Below are 17,989 nucleotides of genomic sequence, written 5' to 3' on the forward strand. Positions count from 1 at the left end.
TGAGAGCACTTGGATGAACGAGCCTGTGAATTGAATCAATAGTGAGTGTTGTACTAGTGTATAATGTATGTAATGCGATGTGCTAATATCATAATTACCATATTAATGAACTTCAAAGTTCTATTTAGAAGATAAAGCATAATATAATTCAATATCTTATGAAAAAAGAAAAGTACCTATATAGACTAGGTCAGACACGACACGATTACTTATGATGCTAAATACGAATACGATATGATAGCTAACTGTGCCATTGTTTTCAAGCACCAATATGTTTAGAAACAGATTACATGAGACACCACATATATCACATATGTGGTGAGACAAAAGTTCATAAAAGTCTACTTAGTACGTAATCCTTATAGTATTTGAAACAAAAACTTATAATTGTCTAAAATAAAATCATAACATCCACTAAGTAAGACATATATTTTATTTTAAAAAAATAATAAATAATATAAACATGTTTAAACAGGCCATTAATAAGTTAGCACGTAGTTAACGTGTATAAACACGAATTTAAGCACGCGTTTACCTGTTTAAAACATGTTAAAGCCCAAACCAAATCTTATTTAACTCGAATATGGCTGGTAAATGTTTACATGTGGGCCCACTAGTCATTAGTTCTCAATTAAATCCCTAAACCTTCACGTACGTACGTAGTATTATTATTATTATTATTCTACTATTCCCATCATGATCTTCTACAAAACGGCGACAGAGTAAAAATCGATCTTCTTCTTCGAAGAGTAAGTTACTCATATTATGTTTATATTAAATTATCCTTAAATATAAATATTTACTCCCATGCCTTCTGAAATCGAAACCCGAGAGATGGACCGGATTACACAGCTTCCTGATTTGATTATTCATTATATACTCTCTTGTATTAATGGCTCTCCTGAAGAGCTTGTTCGGATGAGTGTATTGTCTAAGCCCTGGCTTCACCTAACCGCTTCTTTCCCGCTTTTATATTTCAAGATAGATGATTTTAAATCTCGAGAAACATTTTTCAAGTATCTTGAGTATACCACGTCTAGATTTTGCCGTCAAGATGTTGTCACTGCGAGCACGCTCAAGCTCGTTACAGATATCCACGAGCAAGCGGAAATAGATATTGTTAACAGATGCCTTGAGTTACTTTCTAAGAAAGGCGTGAAAGCGTTGGAGATTGATGTTCCTAGATGGTTTAGGTATCGTTTGCCTAACGCACTCTTAACTGTGTCCGCGTTGAAATCTTTGACCATATGTGGGTGTGAGTTGCCGTCTTCCTTGATGGTTGATGTTGTCAAGTTTAAGTCTTTGATTTGGTTGAAACTTGAAAACGTTTCGTTAGATGATGAAGCCATCACGTATCTCACCGCTAGTTGCCCTCTTTTGAAAGATTTTCGTATCACAAATTGTCATGGTTTCAAAAGGTTTTGTGTTTACGGGCATCAGAATCTTCAAAGGGTTATGATTTACTATAAAACACGAGTTGAGAGAATAGATATTGAAGCTCCAAATCTATGTATTCTTGGGATATTAGCCGAAAGAGGGGCACCGCAAATGAACCTGGCTTCATGCAAAAAACTAACAACCGTGGCTTACTATGGATGTCCCATAACAGGCTCGAATTGTTTCACCGACTTCTTATCCAACTTCCCCTTTGTTGAAACTTTGTTGTTGGCTACTGGTTGTAAATACAACAATCTCAAGTTGTCAAGCCCTTCCTTGAGGACATTGGTATCAAATTGTGACTTGGAAGAAATTGAGTTGAGCACACCCAATTTGGTTTCGTTTAATTTATTTGGTAATTTTCATATAAACGAGCCTCGGGTAAGCGATCCAACCTGTTTGAAAGCATGTATGCGGTGTTATTCTGACGACTGTATAGGCACTCGTTGGTTCTGGAAGTTGAGGCATTTTTTGGACAAGAACGATGAATTCAAAGTTTTGAACTTGTATATTCACGCCACATATAGTCAGGTTCGTTTTATGTATTACTTTGTTGTAAATATATATATATATATATATTCATTCTAATTGTCTTGCAGAAATTCAGAGAGTTAGCGAAGCTAAAGACGACCGTGTTGGCGCCTTATGATTTGGAGCATGTTGAGCTACAACTTGAAAGCCATGAACAATCATTGGCTCATATAGCTTTTGTGAATGCGGTACTTTGGTGTTGTCGTCCTCGATCTCTAACTTTAAGATCATCCTTTCCTGTTGAAGAACAAAATGATGTTGTCAAGGTAAGACTTACACGTGTGAAATATTCATTATCCTTAATTGGATTTATTCTAGCTAAGATGACTCGTTATTTATTAATGTTCTTCAGTTTACATACGAGAAGCTACTTAAACAAGAACACCAAGGCCATACCAATATTCAGATTGTGTCGCCTTCTTCTTCATTGTTGATAGCATTACCTCGTGGAGAAAAAGCAATTAGCTTCGTAAAGAAAGAAGGTCCTAATTTTATAGGCACATCATTTACCTCACTTGTTAATATCAAACCAGTCGTCCAAGAAGAAGCAGGCAATCAAACATTTGATCAGGATACGAAGAATTTATGTTGCTTTGGATTTAGGCGGTTCGGACGAAGGCATGAAAAGTAGTAATGATTTAGACTTTATGTTGGAAACTGATAAATTAATTTGAACTAATTGGAGTTTAAGTCTATTATATGCTATCAGATACTTAGTAGTAAGCGTACCAGTGCATGATGTATGTAGTATGCAATATCTTGAAAAGAAAATTACCAATCTAGACCTTCAGTATCCATCAAGTTGTGCTGGAGAGCAATTCTTGTCAAATCCTCGGGTAAATAATGTACTGATTCCTCACTAATGGTCTACAAGATCATTGACCTTACTAAGATATTCACAAACTAAAGTTGGTTGTTGTGGGCGTCAAACCCATAGGCGCCGCTAAAGGCGACACCATCACCATCAAGGTGTTAAAAGTTGGACGCCATGATAGCAGATGCTAGCCCATTAACATAGGTAAAGAACTATTGAGATGAGATTCACCCCAAACCAACCAGCCACACTTTTTTTTTCTTTTATTTATTTTTTAGTTAAACCACAAGCTTGCTAAAGGGTGAGTTAGCTAAAGTTCACCCACCTATGTGGCAAAGTGTTAAGCACTTTTAGTTAAACCATAACGCATTGTCAAATAAAGTGAGAGAGCGCATAACCACCTCATATGTCATAGTTAAGGAAATATGTACAAGTGTTTATGTGGTTCTCTTTACTTATACTTGGACCGTCGACAAATTTGGGTTAATATCCATTTATATCATGGTTTTTGTCTCCTTTCTGTTCACAAACAATGTCTAACACAATCCCTCACAGGATTCAAAATAAAATAAAATAAAGCAAAAAATAAAAAAACAAACAAAAAATAATTTTAAGAAGAACCATCTTTAATTGTTATCATTTAACTTATAAATCTAACATGTGCTCAATGGAAGCTTGCAGATGGTTGGTTGTGCTTTCGTATGTACATCCTGCACATTTCTAAAACCAGTAAGCAGACCTTCATTGTCACACTTCAACAGAACTACTCAAACTATTTTTCAAGTATCTAAACACCCTTCGGTAAAACACAAACTAAAATAATAATAATAATAATAATAATAATAAAGTCTCTAACCTGAATTAGGATAACAATGATGATGGAATAACTTTGTAAGGATTCAATATTCCATTAGGGTCCCACAATTTCTTGATTGAAGCCATAAGTTGTACCTGTACAAGTGAAACTTTGTTTTAACTAATTATCTATTATACTCTAATACAAAAATAATAATAATAAAGTAGACTTACAGTTTCAGAAGACTTGCTGTAGTAGATCTTTTCAGCTTTCATTAGACCTAGCCCGTGTTCAGCACTAATACTCCCACGATGTCGGGATGTCCATTCATACACAAAAGGTTCAATCTGTGCTAAAATCTGCACATTTTATATAAAATTGAGAAAAAAATATATTATATTTATGCTTTTATGAAGCAAGAAAATGAATCTTACATCATCATCATACTTTGGAGCCGACACGTTTAAATGGAGATTACCATCTCCAAGATGACCATATCCCACTACATTTGCAGCATCACCTATTCATTTATGTTATTCAAAATTAAATTTGGATATAATAACAGACTGAGATAACTTATTAGCATATATATAACAAACTAAATCATTATGGCTACCGAGACGTGTGCGCATCTCCTCAACAAGATCATACATCTTATCAACAGGTATTGACAGATCATACTTGTATACAGCTCCAGCTTTCATTAATGCTTCTGAAATACCCTGTACACAAGTGTATAAATATTAAAAGTGAAGATATAAAATATAATCATCGGGTCTCAAACCTCACGAATATGCCAAAATGATGATGCTTGGCTAAAATCCTGTGCAAGGGCACCATCAGATACCAGACCACTTTCCATAGCGTGAAGAAGAAACGCCTCGAGTTTCTCCCTTAAAATGTGAGTTCAAATCACTTTAGAAATATTACTTCAAAGTTTGTTGACCGGTCAAATTAAAGCAGTTGAAATTATATAGCAGTAAATTACTTGTCATTTAATTCATTGCTGCCTGTCGTCTCAATGAGAACATAGAAGTTATAAATTGAGGATGGTAATGGATTCCGGACACCGTCTAGATGGTGAAGAACCTATAAAACACAAATAATAGTAGTATTAATAATAATAATAATAATAAAGATATAAACAACTGCATTTTACAGTTAAATGTGATAGCTTTAGCCAAAAATACCAGACAATTTAAAGAAATTCACTTGGGTGATGATTTACCAGATTCATTGCTTGGGCATCAAGAAATTCAAATGCAGATAATATTTCACCAAGCCTTCTTTTAGCTTGAAATAGAAGTTTCTGACAACAAACATAAGTAACTGATTAGATCTGTAAATATTTTAGTTTTAGCATGTATAATATATCAGTAAAAATTAAAAAATAATATTTTACCTGGCAACTGATATAATCTTCGCAAGCAAGAAAAGCTATATTTACTGCAGACAACTTTGGAGGTGTGAGTATTGAAACCTTTGTTATGATACCCAAAGACCCTTCACTTCCTGTAAATAGATGCAATAACATTGTATCAGCAAAATAATAATATACTTATACACTATAATTATGATTATATATAAAGTATTAAAGTTGAGTCACACCTATAAACAAATGCTTCAAATCATAACCAGTATTATCTTTTCGCAAAGTCCCGAGCATATCAATCACACTACCATTCGCCAAAACAACCTCAAGCCCTGAAACATAACTGTTTAATTCTACAAAATTATCAAACTTTGAATGGAATTAAATGAAAAAAGCATACCAAGAACGGTTCCGTGAAGAGATCCATAGCGTACTAAACGCAACCCTCCAGCGTTCGTAGAAATATTTCCACCAATTTGGCAGCTTCCCTTTGCACCTAAATCTAATGGCATAATAAATCTGAAACAAGAAACAAACTAAAATGCCTCACCATATTGTTTAGAAGGATGATGATGATGATGATGATGATGATGATGATGATGATGATGATAATAATAATAATAATAATAAGTGGATGACTTTTCATACTGCAAAGTACGGTCTTACCCTTGTTTGTCTAGGAAAGAAATGAGATTTTCCAGTATACATCCTGCTTCACATACCAGTACACCACTGACCTGCAAAAATATTAAAAGTCGCATACTTTGACAAAACATATGACTAATTAAAAGCTTCGGACTAATAATATGAGAAAATTGACCTATCTACCTCGTCAAAGGAAATAATATTATCCATACGCCGAGTATTAATAATAATCTCATCAAACACGGGCACACTTCCTCCAACAAGACCCGTGTTTCCACCTTGAGGAACAACTGCCAAACGTCTTGAATTGCAATACTCAAGAATTTGAGATAACTGCAGTCATTACACGCGATTCAGACTCACAGACTAACATATATATCTATTTTCTAAAAGTAAAAAGTTATAACCTCTGTGGTGTTCTCAGGTTGAAGCATAAGCTTACTTGAGCCTTTATATTTATGCATCCAATCCGTGTTTGCAGTCTGCAGTTCTTCATGATCTTGAATAACTTTTTTCGCCCCTAATATTTTCTCAAAATGGATCAAATCATCATTATTAATAGTTGAAAACCTGGGGTTTCTTTGAACTATGGTGGAGGCCACTGATCCAAACTTCCTGTTGTAAATTGCAGACATATCGTGCATGTGAATTAAAGATAACGACTGAAGATTCCATCTACGACTTGCAGGACACTGGTTTATAGGTACAGGCGCACAATGATGTGTAAAACCTGCAACTGCTGTCAATAAGGGGTGAGCAAATACAGAACCATAACCGAAAACATTAACGGGAATTATTCATAACGGAACAAAACCGACGGTTATGGTTAAGTGAAACTAATTAACCGACCATTCGGTTATGGTTACAGTTAATGTGTCTTGGTTAATTAACTGACTTTAACCAAAACCGAACCGAACCTTGTATGTTTGTGTGTTTTCCAAATTGTATACCTCCATTACTAGCTAAGAACATTTAAATTAATGCTGCAACTATGTATAACATGGCTTGAAAAAACTGCATATTTCAGCTTCGAAACTTCATAATTGAGCTTGGATAGAAAAATAAAGATAAATTAATTAAACATTAACGGAAAGTGACCGACCCATAAGCGATGGTTAACGTGGCCACATATGTTTCCAGTAAAATTAAGCAGAAGGATTTCGTTTATTTAATGTCAGTTAAGTGTTAACAAATTAAGAATTCACACACTATAAACAAACAGAGGCGAATTGCAAGTGGAGATGCAAATTGGGGATAATAGTAATGGAAATGACACCTGAGCTTGATGATGATGATGATGATGATGATGGGTTGACTTTGGGGATTAATCGCCGTTGATAATGCTTTGTCCGGTTGACTACTAGATATAACGCAGCCGCCATGCGATTCTTCATTTGCCTTTTTCTTTCAATGGTTTGTTTACTGATCTTGAAACATATACCAGAATTAACAATCAACACTTCATGCATATACTCACTTTGATCAATTTCACAACTAAACTAAATACTTAATCATTATTATTTTAAGTTATAACATTAAAAACATAATTAATAAATTATTAAAATAATATACACATAAAATGGCTTTAGTTCTAGACTCAAATCGGATTCTCACATTTGCAAAGTGTTCCCGAGTTTCATTTAAAACTCCATTCTTCCCTTTTCCATTTCTTCCTTTCTCTTCATAAAAAAAGCTCTGGAACACAAAATTTTTGCAAATCATTCCAAATCTTTTCTTTCCTCTCATTTAATAAAACTCGGGAACAGAGCGAAATGTGTTTTCAAGTTCATTTCATTCAAGAAAGGAAAAAAGAATCATTTTCCTTTCTTTTCCCTGTCCTTTCCTTTCCTTTCTCTTTCTCTTTCTCTTTCTTTTCTTTTCTTTTCAATTCCTTCCAAATTGGAAGGAAAGTTATCCATCCCATTTTATTCTTTAAAATACACTACTTTCTTTCCTTTCTTTTGTTAAATGAATCCTTGGAACACACCAAAATTATCTTTCTCTTTATAAAAAACTCAGGAACACACTTTATCTACTTTTTCCCTTCTTTTCCTTTCCTTTCTCCCCATAAGTGAAACTCGGGAACACAGAGTTAAAGAGAAAAAAGAAAAGGAGGATATTCAAAAGAGAAAAGAAAGAGAGGGGAGGAAAATGTGTCACTTTATTTTGTATTCCCGAGTTTAATGAAAATGGAAGGAAATGGAAAGAAAATGTAGGAGTTAATAGGCAATTAATGATGCAAACACATTTTCTCTCCTAATCTCTCCAATTTGGAAAGATTATTATACACTTAAATTTTCTAGTATTTTATCTCCCTTCCCCTCCCCTCCCACCCTTAAAAAATCTCTGGAACATGATTCCTTCACCTTTTCTTCTCCTTTCCTTCCCCTCCAATAAGACTCGGGAAATGAATGATTTGAACTAGATTGGTTATTATTGTGAATCCAGAACCAACCAAGCGTGGTTTCTTTTGAGAACGTCTAAATTAAACTCTGAAGTCAGCGTGAGCCCGGTTAAGAAAACATAGTCGGCCCATAGTGAGGCAACATGACTATTTAAATTGGAAAGTACGATGGCATAACACAAAAAAAAAATCGTTCCAGAAAAATCCAAACTCACAAATCAAATTTATCCATACCAAAAGTTCACCCCTTTAGTGATAATAAATAAGGGCGCATTCGTTTCACATAATGACATGAAATTGGAATTGGAATTGGAATTTGCATAGAATTTGGAATTGAAAATAATTGGATTTGGAATCTGAACATTCCAACAGAAATTGGAACTGGAATGAATTGAAATACAAATTCATTCTTGATGTGTTCGTTTGACAAGCGAATTGTAATCTATCACCACAAATGAATTAGAATTGAGTTTTTTTAACGATGATAACAGCGGAAACATTTTAGAATTTTTGTTTTTTATTTATATTTTAAGTTATGAACTTATTATTATTATTTTTGAATAACTTTAAACACTCAAAAAGTTATTCAAAAATAATAATAATAAGTTCATAACTTAAAATATAAATAAAAAAACAAAAAAAATAAAATAAAAACTAAAATGTTTTATTCGTTTTTCTCGCTAAAAAATGAAGGATTTGGAATTTCTTTATTTAAAATAATTTGAAGGAATTGAATTCCAACTCCAATTTCCAACTCCAATTTTTGACAACTGAACGTACCAAAATGAAATTAAGATTCCAATTCCAACTAAACGAACCCGCTATGTCATGTGACTTTAATTTCAATTTCTTTGAATTCCCACGAATTATGAGAAGCAGACGCGCCATAAGGGTATGCAGTAATGGAATTATTCCATTAACCTATTTGATTACCTTACGAGAATGAAATAAATCATTACTTTGTGTTATTTGGTAAATAAGAAACAATGAAAGACTTGAATACATTTTATTAAAAAAAACAAAAATACCTTCACATAAAAAAATTATTATCAATTTTCACAACATTATCCTACTTTAATTTATTATAAATTTGTACAATAAAAAATTATATTTAACTAATAAAATTTTATAATCATTCAAAATTTCTCACTAAATAAACTTAAAATTATTCAAACTTTATCACCCATTATAATGAAAAATAACTGTCATCTATATTTTGCCAACTAGAAAAAATAAAATAGTTCACATTTGTCAATCGGAAAAAATAAATCATCGATTGATTCATGGGAAAATAGCTGTGTTGTTTTGATAGGTAATCACATATCTTTTTTAACAGAAAAATAATATAATCTATTTATATTCTTCAATCAAACATACTCAATTTCATTACTTTTATTTTTCGTTATTTCATATCAAACACTAGCTAAGGTAATTAGTGACAAGCATATAATTTTATGTTTACAACATATTTAAGGTATTCAGTCATAAGCCTAATAATCATTTTAAGTTATAACATAAAAACATAATTTAAAAAAATTAAGCAAGTTAACTGCAAACCCATAATTAAAAAAAAACAAGTCAACAACACAAGGACTCAGCAAACACATGCATCAAGGGGTAAAAAAGAAAGACATAATAGGTTGGTTAAAATCATAAGTTGATAATTTAGTTTTACTGTTCACACTTCTTCTTCTTCCCCCAAATTAATCAATGAGGAAACGAGATTTAGCAATGATTATGCTAGCAGCATTGGCCATTTTCTTCTCCCTTCAGGTAAGGTATATATATATATATTAACTTATTATCTCAATTCATCCACCTAGAACTCTTAATTATATATTATTCTAACTCTAATTACATGATTAGTTAAACTTTCGTCTAATTGATCTGTAATTGTTAACATTATTAGCACGAAGGCGATTTTTCATTTAAGGAGGCGTGGTATCATCTATTAGATGAATATCCGATTCAATACGAACCGATTCTCACTGATCTTAACGGCGATGGGAACAAAGAGGTGCTTGTCACGACACATGACGCCAAAATTCAGGTACTTATTTATTTATATAGGCTTGTTTAACTTACACTTCATTTAGGTATGCATGCTCGAACTCCGCTTGTGAGTCGTTTTATTTAGCTTGGCCTCATTTCGTATTATTTATTACGAAAATTGGTTTTAAATTGAATAATCACTTGTTGGCAAATTACACTTTTAGTTGGGATTATTTAAAATCAATTTTTTTAAAAACAAACAGATGATTATTGCCACATAGATGTTTATTGACAATTAGGTGTGTCACGTAAGTACCAGACTAAAGGATGGGTAACTCCGTTAGTTGCGGACCGTTTGTAAAAAATACACCTTTAGTTGGGACTTGGGACCGCCACCAGCCAAGAGTGAAGGTGGGACTGTTATTTGCCAATAGAGCATATTTGAGATTATTGAAACCAATTTTCCTATTTATTAATTAATTAAATTATATATATTTTTAATTGATAGTTTTTATATGTTTTGAGAAGAACCTTAAAAAAGCCAAAGCTTAGCTATGCAGTGTCAAATTAATACATACAAGTCTAAAATATGTAAAAATTAAAAATGCACAAGGCTCAATGAGCCTGAACGAGCTTCCCATACAAAGCTCGATAACTAAACAAGCGTTCTTTGAGGCTTAGGGTTGAAAAGGCTCGGATCGTTTCGAGCTTTTAACAATCCAATCTCAAGTAGCTCGCGAGCAGCTCAGCTCGTTTGCACTTCTATGTTTGATGTTTACAAGTTGAAGTTGGTTGAAGCTATAAACACATCTGAGTCTTTACGATTTTCACACACTCTGATTCACTCAAAACAATTTGTTTTCAGTGTTCCATCCGCAAATCCTGCAAACCATCTTAATGTTTGTTAATCTAGCTTCATATCTTGAAATTTATACTTATTTTTCTCGTACGATTATAGGTTTTGGAGCCTCACTCGAGGCGAGTGGATGAAAGGTTTAGTGAGGCTCGGGTTCTTGCAGAGGTGAGCCTGTTACCAGATAAGATCCGCGTTGCTTCCGGAAGACGGGCAGTGGCCATGTCAGCAGGGGTGGTTGACCGAACATTCAAACCCGGCCAAGTACAAAAGCAGGTCTTGGTTGTTGTGACATCAGGCTGGTCTATTATGTGCTTTGATCACAACCTCAAAAAACTATGGAGACAAATGTTCAAGTAAGACTGTAAGAGCATAAAGGACAATTTTGGAATTTCAGATTCTCTGAGCTTTACTTGGTTTATTTTTGTAATGCCAGGAGGATTTTCCACATAATGCTCATCATAGGGAAATATCTATTTCTGTGAGTAATTATACGCTAAAACATGGAGATGTTGGGCTTGTAATTGTTGGAGGACGAATGGAAATGCAACCACATGTATGTCCTTTTATCTATTCGCTTTAACTTTCACCGAACAAATGATCGCACACGGACAGTTAGATAAGTGGGTTTTTTTTTTGTTTGTGTTGATTCGTTAAGAAAATGAATGTGTTCATGTTTGTCTATGTTCGCTTTTTAATAGTATAAATGAACGGTTCACGAACGTAAACAAACTAATATAACTTAACACAGATGAACAGAAAAATACGAACATAACTAAGCAAACACTAATTAAAAGTAAACATGAATGTCAATTTCTTGGGCCTGAAAAATAATAAAACTAGACTAAATTTTATTGGCCTGGCAGTTTAAATGGATACATGAACGAACAAACTTAAACAAATGTAAACTAACGAACATAAATAAACGAATGTAAATGAACTAGCGTGATATGTGTTCATGTTTGTTTGTTTAACTAAATTAACAAAATGTTCTTTTTCATGTTCGTTCGTTTATTTTATAAACAAACTTTCCGCCAAATGAACGTTTGATTTGTTTACAAGCCTATTCATATTATGTCGCATTGTTTCAGATGCACCTCGATCCTTTTGAAGATATTAAAATGGCTGAAGAAAGTTTCAATCAGCATAGAAGAAGCGCGGCCGAGAAAGAAGTAAGAAATTGCAACTTAGTTTTTGTATGTATAATTTAATTATTTTAATATTAATAAAGGATAAAGTTTTAGCATGTAGTCTGCAGATGCCTCGGGAGCTGTGGACTTGCACCTTTTTGCATTTTATACTTTTGCAGGACGAACTGGTACTCTTCGCTGGAGTAGAAAAAACGAGGTAATTTAAAGTTTTATTAAAGTTTAGACTTCGGTATCTAGCATACTGTTTAAATGAGAATTTGTTTTTACCAATTAATATATGTAATGACAGAAAATTGAAACAGCTCCATCAGATGAATCGACACTAATTTCACAACATAATTATAAGCTTGATGTTCACACTCTTAATACGCGCCGACCAGGAGAGGTACTCATTTCACAACACAAGCTTGATATACAAAAGATTTCTGATATTATTTTTCAAATGTAGTTTGAATGCAGAGAGTTTAGAGAATCAATCCTTGGAATTATGCCACATCACTGGGTGGGTAAACAACCTTTTTTTCAAGATTTATTTTTCAACTTCTTTTTTAAAACATGCCCGTCTTGAGCAGGATAGGCGCGACGATACACTGCTAAAACTGGCTCATTTTAGGCGGCACAAAAGGAAGTCGGTGAAAAGAACACCCGGAAAAACTTCAAATTATCTGTTTCACAATCACAAGCCAGAGGAAAACCATCCTCCGGGAAAAGACTGGTCAAAAAAGATTTCAAATTTGATTGGTAAATCTGCAAATTTTGCTAATTCAGCTAAGAGTAAGAAGGTAAAATATTAATAATGGTGTATTAAGTAACAAATTACAAACAGGACCTTTAACAAATTAAAAGTTTTTTTTATGATTAATGCAGGCTTCACCTTATGTTCCCACAATTACAAACTACACACAGCTATGGTGGGTACCGAATGTCGTGGTGGCTCATGAAAAGGAGGGGATTGAGGTTTTGCATTTGGCATCCGGTCGCAAACTATGTGTAGGGGTATGGTACTAAAACCCGGTTCTACGACCCTAAATCTATTATGTTTGGCTTATTTCATTACATGGACTAATACAATGTTATTGGGCTGAGGGGGTTTTGTGGAGGTAACCCTAACTGGGCTAGGCCCATTAGGGTACCATGATGGTGGCCATGAGACTCTATATAAGGAGGTCTCCACCTCCTTATCATGGGTCATGCTCAATAAGAGCCACCACCACTTTTTGTGTCTGTGAACAAGAAATCCTCAGGATATCTTAGCAGTCACCTCCACACCCCCGAAACCATTGCAGGTCTCGACATTGCAGGTCACAGCCGCAGCCGAAGAAGAAGAAGATCAAGACGTGGTTCGTTCATCTCGAAAATCCGTGGAAACATCGTCATGGATCAGGTAAGATTCATTTCGTGCTTCGACACTATGCAAGGTAACGTGATTTTTCATTATCATGTAATTAAATAAGCATTAATTTCGTATATACCCTTACAAACTTGTAAAATTTCATTTATATCCAATCAAAACTAAAAATATCATGTATACCCAACTTCATTAAGTTTTGAAATAAGACGGGGATATAGTAAATTTAAAGTTCCATAAAATAAAGGCAAAATGATCATTTGTTAAATTGGATATATATTTGATATATACAATTACTTAGCAAGGGCATGTATGATATTTATAGTTTTGCCTGGGTGTATATGTATATGATATTTTCCAAGTTTATAGGGGTATGTATGAAATTGTCCCATGTATATTAATTATACCGACCCGTATATTTATATTTGATTATACTTTGTAATTATGTTGTAGCTTCATCTTCTAGAAGGTGGCTTGCATGCTGATATTAATGGAGATGGAGTAGTTGATCATGTCCAGGTTTATAAATTATAACCCTTCGTTTGACTATTTTTTACGTTCTTAGTTTAGTTTATAGAAACTAAAAAACTAACGGTTTATTTGATTTTTGCAGGCTATTGGGGGGAATGGTGGTGAGCAAGCGGTTGTTAGCGGATTAATGGAAGTATTAAAACCATGTTGGGCGGTTGCAACATCAGGTGTACCCGTACGTGAACAACTTTTTAATGTTTCTATATGTCATCACTCTCCTTTCAACTTCTTCCCTCATGGAGAATATTCTAGAAGCTTTGCAAGAGCTTTAGATGTAAATTCACTCGAGGTAGCAACACCGATCCTCATTCCAACTAACGATGGCCATAAACATAGGAAAGGAAGCCATGGAGATGTTGTGTTTTTAACAAACCGTGGGGAAGTAACCGCTTACACACCTGGTTTGCATGGGCATGGCGCGGTTTGGCAATGGCAGATGTGACTGGTGCGACATGGACAAATATTCCGTCTCCGGTGGGGATGATGCGTGCAGGCTATGTGGTCCCCACTTTAAAACCGTTTAATTTGCGGATGCATGATGATCGGTTTTTGATATTGGCAGCTGGAGATCAAGAAGCAGTGGTGCTATCTCCCAGTGGAAGTCAACTGGCATCAGTTGACCTTCCTGCACCGCCGACTCATGCATTGATTGATGCCGATTTTTCAAACGATGGATTAACCGATCTCATTGTTGTGACTAACAATGGGGTCTATGGGTTCGTTCAAACCAGGCAACCGGGTGCGTTTTTCTTTAGTGCACTCGTTGGGTGTTTGCTCGTTGTGATGGTGGTTATTTTCGTCACTCACCACTTGAATTCAATGAAGGGTAAACCGCGAGTTTCTTCTGGTCACATTTAAAGATCAAGTGTTTCGTTTTATAATTTGGTAGAGCTCTGTTTATATACATATATATTTTATTTTTAAGTAGGAGTGATAGTGATTGAGGATATCTGATCATTGGTACCCTTAAAATTAGTATTCTTGTTTTAATATAGTTATAAAACAGAAACAAATGAGCATTTTATTCTCATATAAAAAAAAATAATAACTATTGGAACATGTTTTCTGATTGCCTTTCGTTTTGTGAAACAAGTTTTGAACTGCCTGTTTCTTGCCCCACTGAGTAAAAGCCTACACCCACGACAACCGCCGCCATAAAATCCAGTTATTCGTAAAATACTGTGAACCAAACGCGACTATTTGTATAGAATAAAGCCAACTATTAGAAACAGGAACAGACATCAGTCTCCTCCAAATTATGTTTAACCAGTAAATGATTCACACTTTACATGCACTAAAAGATTAAAAACTAAATCAAAACATAATGCCAATAGTCTCTTCATATTCAATTAGTACCCAGGAGATCTTGCAACACACCATTCCTGACAGCTACATCAAGATCTACCAGACAAAAAAGACAACAAATCTTAATAACTAAACATTAAAGTACCCAAACACCATAACAAACAGAAACAGAAGAAACACTAACCGTCAGCGCCACCTACATGCTTCCCGTTCACAAATATCTGAGGAACCGTGCGACGCCCAACCAGGTCCAAAAGCACATCCTGGATTTTATACCCATCGTCTGAAAATAACATTGATTCAAGTGTTCAATCATCAAACATTTTATAAAAATAAAGATTAGATGATAAGTAGTCAAGTACCTCGGTGATCAAGCTCCACGACATAAGGTTGCTCTTTTAGTTCACTAAAGACGCCTTTTGCACGTCGACAGAATCTGAATTCATGACACATAACACATTAACATCCACTATCTTTTAACATGCTAAATATGAATATGTATTCGGTTATTAAGTTATTAAGGATGATAACTATATATACATTAATCATGTTGTGACATAAAGCTACTAATCTATACTATATAATTAGTTATAACACATACAAGGGAGTTTAAGTAATTGAAACTTTTTTAAAACATATGGTATAATCCTTTTAAACATATTGTTAGAGGCGCAAACGAGCCGAGCTGCTCGAGCTCGGATAGATTAAGAGCTTGAAATGAGCGACACTTTTTCAGGCTCGAGGCGAGCCCTAGCCTCAAATAAAGCTTGTTTAGTTATCGAACCCTAGCTTGAGCCTTGTTCATTTGTAAGTTTTACCTCTTTTGGACTTCTATGTATTAATTTCACACTGCACAGCCGAGCTTTGGCTCGTTTAAGGTTTTTTCTCAGAATATATAAAAATATTTGAAAACGTTTATAATGACTAACAAACGAGCCGAGCCCGAGCTTGAAAAAACAACTCATGAGCTGATCTCGAGCTTTAGAAAGATAGCTCGAAATGAGCCGAGCTCGAGCTCTTGTAATTCAAAACGAGCTAAGCTCAAGCCTCGTCGAGCTTGGCTCGTTTACACCTACAATATTGTTGACCTTTTAAACTAACTGCCCCACAATTTTTAAACGGTCATGCGTCCGTATTTTTATAAAACATATACATCATAAAAACGAGTATGACATGGCAATAGTTTTTTTTAATTCAAATAAATTAACATGTTTATATTATGGGAGGTGAAGATAAGATGATCAAACCCTAAAATGTAATTACTAATGAATCTGAGCATAGAAGATCTAATAAATTGATTTGCATCAATCGATTAAAACGAATAACAATTTATAAAAGCATGAACATGAATTGCTATTGATTATTATATGAATATGAATAGAGAGAATACTAACGGGCAGTATGATTTGGAGAAAATGACGATCTTATTGGAATAGATGACGGTTTGAACAAAAGCCGACGGAGATTTCGATGCTACGACTTTCATAGGCGCAATCATCAACAGCATGATTCCGACTGCTGATATTACCAATCTACGCCTATTATCTGACCCAAGCTCCATCTTTCTGTTGCGTTTGCAGGTATTATTATTATTGTTATTAGGCCAGGGAATGGAATGTTAGTTCTTTCTATTCGAGAAACAAACGTGTGGGTTGGTTAATATTGTTGTACTGACGCCTTAATAATTATATTTTTTTTTCCTTTTTCTTTTTTAATGTACAATTAACTAGTTACGAAAGAAACACGAGTTTAACCGGTACATTCATAAGAAGACGTGGTATGTTACGATCTGCAAATACAAAGATGCAAGGAAAACTATCGTGTGGTGGTGATTAGAAGGGAGAGACGCTTCCAGCTCAGAAAAGTCGCATTTATGATACAAGTGTGTAAATCACAAAGAGATAGTGTTGTGGTTTGAGAGAGTGAGAAACCAAATACTTTACCGTTTGGTGGAGTCGCGTAATGATGTGGAGTGTGTGGACAACTTATTAGGTCATGTGTTTGAGGAAATATTTCGTTTGTCCTTTTTGCAGACGTTAGCCCCGGTTTTGGGGCGGTGCAAACCGTGCGGAGGCACGGGGCCCAAAATAAAAGTATTCTAGGCATTTGATGGTGATCTGCATGTGCGTGTTCTTCCCTTGGAGCCCACCTTTTGTGATACTTTGATTGTTTTTAGGTTCAAGCTTGAATACAATCAAGACAGTTTCTATTTAGCTATAAAGTTAAGGTTTTTTTATATCCAATCAAATGAGAAACCCGTTAAAGAACATATATATATGTTGTTTTTAAAATTTTGTGCATAATTTAATAAAAAAACACCAAACGTGACAATTTAATACATAATAAAAAGTATTCTAGGCATTTATTATATGCAAATTAAAGAACATATATTCGTTTTTATGGTCTATTATTTTAAAGAAAACTAATGTATGAAAAAGTTATCGACGTTTAAAAAACAAAAGGGTTGTTTAAAATGAAATTAAAAGAAATTTAAGGTTAAAGATAAGAGGATAAAAGTCCATCATATGTCAAATAAACATAAAAACAATATTAATGGTGGTTTATTTGTATGGTGCTTGTCTCTCCAAATAAAAGAGTATTCAAATTTGTATAAGTATAAGGTTTGAGGGATTTAGATGGAAAAAATTGCTATTAAACATAAAATGATATTTTTCAAATATGGTAAGATACTAAAATCAACAATAGCCTTAATGGCATTATGTAAAACCATTTAAATATTATTTTATATTTAACAGCTTAATCTTATATAGGATTCTCTAAAAAGTATACGACAACTCAGCAAAATTGAT

The 17,989-nt window shown here is 34.1% G+C and overlaps 3 protein-coding genes and 1 pseudogene across 4 annotated transcripts; 2 read left to right on the forward strand and 2 right to left on the reverse strand.

The window, feature by feature from the left end:
• The first annotated feature begins 794 nt into the window (after positions 1-794).
• On the forward strand, positions 795-2,608 carry LOC143566324 (putative F-box/LRR-repeat protein At5g15620). The gene is made up of 3 exons (XM_077053062.1): positions 795-1,968; positions 2,037-2,234; positions 2,321-2,608. The coding sequence occupies exons 1-3, from the start codon at positions 808-810 to the stop codon at positions 2,597-2,599; spliced, it is 1,638 nt and encodes a 545-aa protein (XP_076909177.1). The 5' UTR covers positions 795-807; the 3' UTR covers positions 2,600-2,608.
• Positions 2,609-3,298: 690 nt separating this feature from the next.
• On the reverse strand, positions 3,299-6,296 carry LOC143566325 (D-2-hydroxyglutarate dehydrogenase, mitochondrial-like). Its single transcript, XM_077053064.1, has 14 exons — positions 6,003-6,296; positions 5,779-5,928; positions 5,617-5,687; positions 5,351-5,469; positions 5,187-5,282; positions 4,981-5,090; positions 4,807-4,887; positions 4,567-4,667; positions 4,363-4,471; positions 4,195-4,300; positions 4,013-4,098; positions 3,812-3,937; positions 3,639-3,733; positions 3,299-3,492 (listed from the first exon to the last, which is right to left on the reverse strand). Exons 1-13 carry the CDS (start codon positions 6,237-6,239, stop codon positions 3,644-3,646), a joined length of 1,482 nt encoding a protein of 493 aa, XP_076909179.1. The 5' UTR covers positions 6,240-6,296; the 3' UTR covers positions 3,299-3,492; positions 3,639-3,643.
• Positions 6,297-9,709: 3,413 nt separating this feature from the next.
• LOC143566345 (uncharacterized) lies at positions 9,710-14,885 on the forward strand (annotated as a pseudogene). The gene is made up of 12 exons (XR_013141218.1): positions 9,710-9,772; positions 9,909-10,049; positions 10,950-11,200; positions 11,281-11,400; positions 11,936-12,016; positions 12,096-12,191; positions 12,285-12,380; positions 12,444-12,497; positions 12,568-12,777; positions 12,863-12,985; positions 13,797-13,862; positions 13,957-14,885. The product of XR_013141218.1 is annotated as an uncharacterized LOC143566345 (transcript).
• A 184-nt stretch (positions 14,886-15,069) lies between these two features.
• LOC143566336 (monothiol glutaredoxin-S6-like) lies at positions 15,070-16,740 on the reverse strand. The gene is made up of 4 exons (XM_077053070.1): positions 16,574-16,740; positions 15,542-15,615; positions 15,364-15,462; positions 15,070-15,275 (listed from the first exon to the last, which is right to left on the reverse strand). Exons 1-4 carry the CDS (start codon positions 16,738-16,740, stop codon positions 15,220-15,222), a joined length of 396 nt encoding a protein of 131 aa, XP_076909185.1. The 3' UTR covers positions 15,070-15,219.
• Between the last annotated feature and the right edge of the window lie 1,249 nt (positions 16,741-17,989).

Source organism: Bidens hawaiensis, unplaced genomic scaffold, assembly GCF_021521415.1.
Source record: "Bidens hawaiensis isolate Kalapana, Puna unplaced genomic scaffold, B.hawaiensis_p1.1 tig00022872_1, whole genome shotgun sequence".
Taxonomy (NCBI): Eukaryota; Viridiplantae; Streptophyta; class Magnoliopsida; order Asterales; family Asteraceae; genus Bidens; species Bidens hawaiensis.

Excerpts from the sequence above, each read along its gene's own strand:
- LOC143566336 (XM_077053070.1), bottom strand. The coding sequence starts at position 16,740 with ATGGAGCTTGGGTCAGATAATAGGCGTAGATTGGTAATATCAGCAGTC. Across the intron at positions 15,463-15,541 it reads CGTGGAGCTTGATCACCGAG|ACGATGGGTATAAAATCCAG; the intron begins GTACTTGACTAC and ends TGTTATTTTCAG. Across the intron at positions 15,276-15,363 it reads GCATGTAGGTGGCGCTGACG|ATCTTGATGTAGCTGTCAGG; the intron begins GTTAGTGTTTCT and ends TTTGTCTGGTAG.
- LOC143566324 (XM_077053062.1), top strand. The coding sequence starts at position 808 with ATGCCTTCTGAAATCGAAACCCGAGAGATGGACCGGATTACACAGCTT. Across the intron at positions 1,969-2,036 it reads TTCACGCCACATATAGTCAG|AAATTCAGAGAGTTAGCGAA; the intron begins GTTCGTTTTATG and ends ATTGTCTTGCAG. Across the intron at positions 2,235-2,320 it reads AACAAAATGATGTTGTCAAG|TTTACATACGAGAAGCTACT; the intron begins GTAAGACTTACA and ends AATGTTCTTCAG.
- LOC143566325 (XM_077053064.1), bottom strand. The coding sequence starts at position 6,239 with ATGCACGATATGTCTGCAATTTACAACAGGAAGTTTGGATCAGTGGCC. Across the intron at positions 4,668-4,806 it reads ATGCCCAAGCAATGAATCTG|GTTCTTCACCATCTAGACGG; the intron begins GTAAATCATCAC and ends TGTGTTTTATAG. Across the intron at positions 4,301-4,362 it reads CATTTTGGCATATTCGTGAG|GGTATTTCAGAAGCATTAAT; the intron begins GTTTGAGACCCG and ends ACTTGTGTACAG.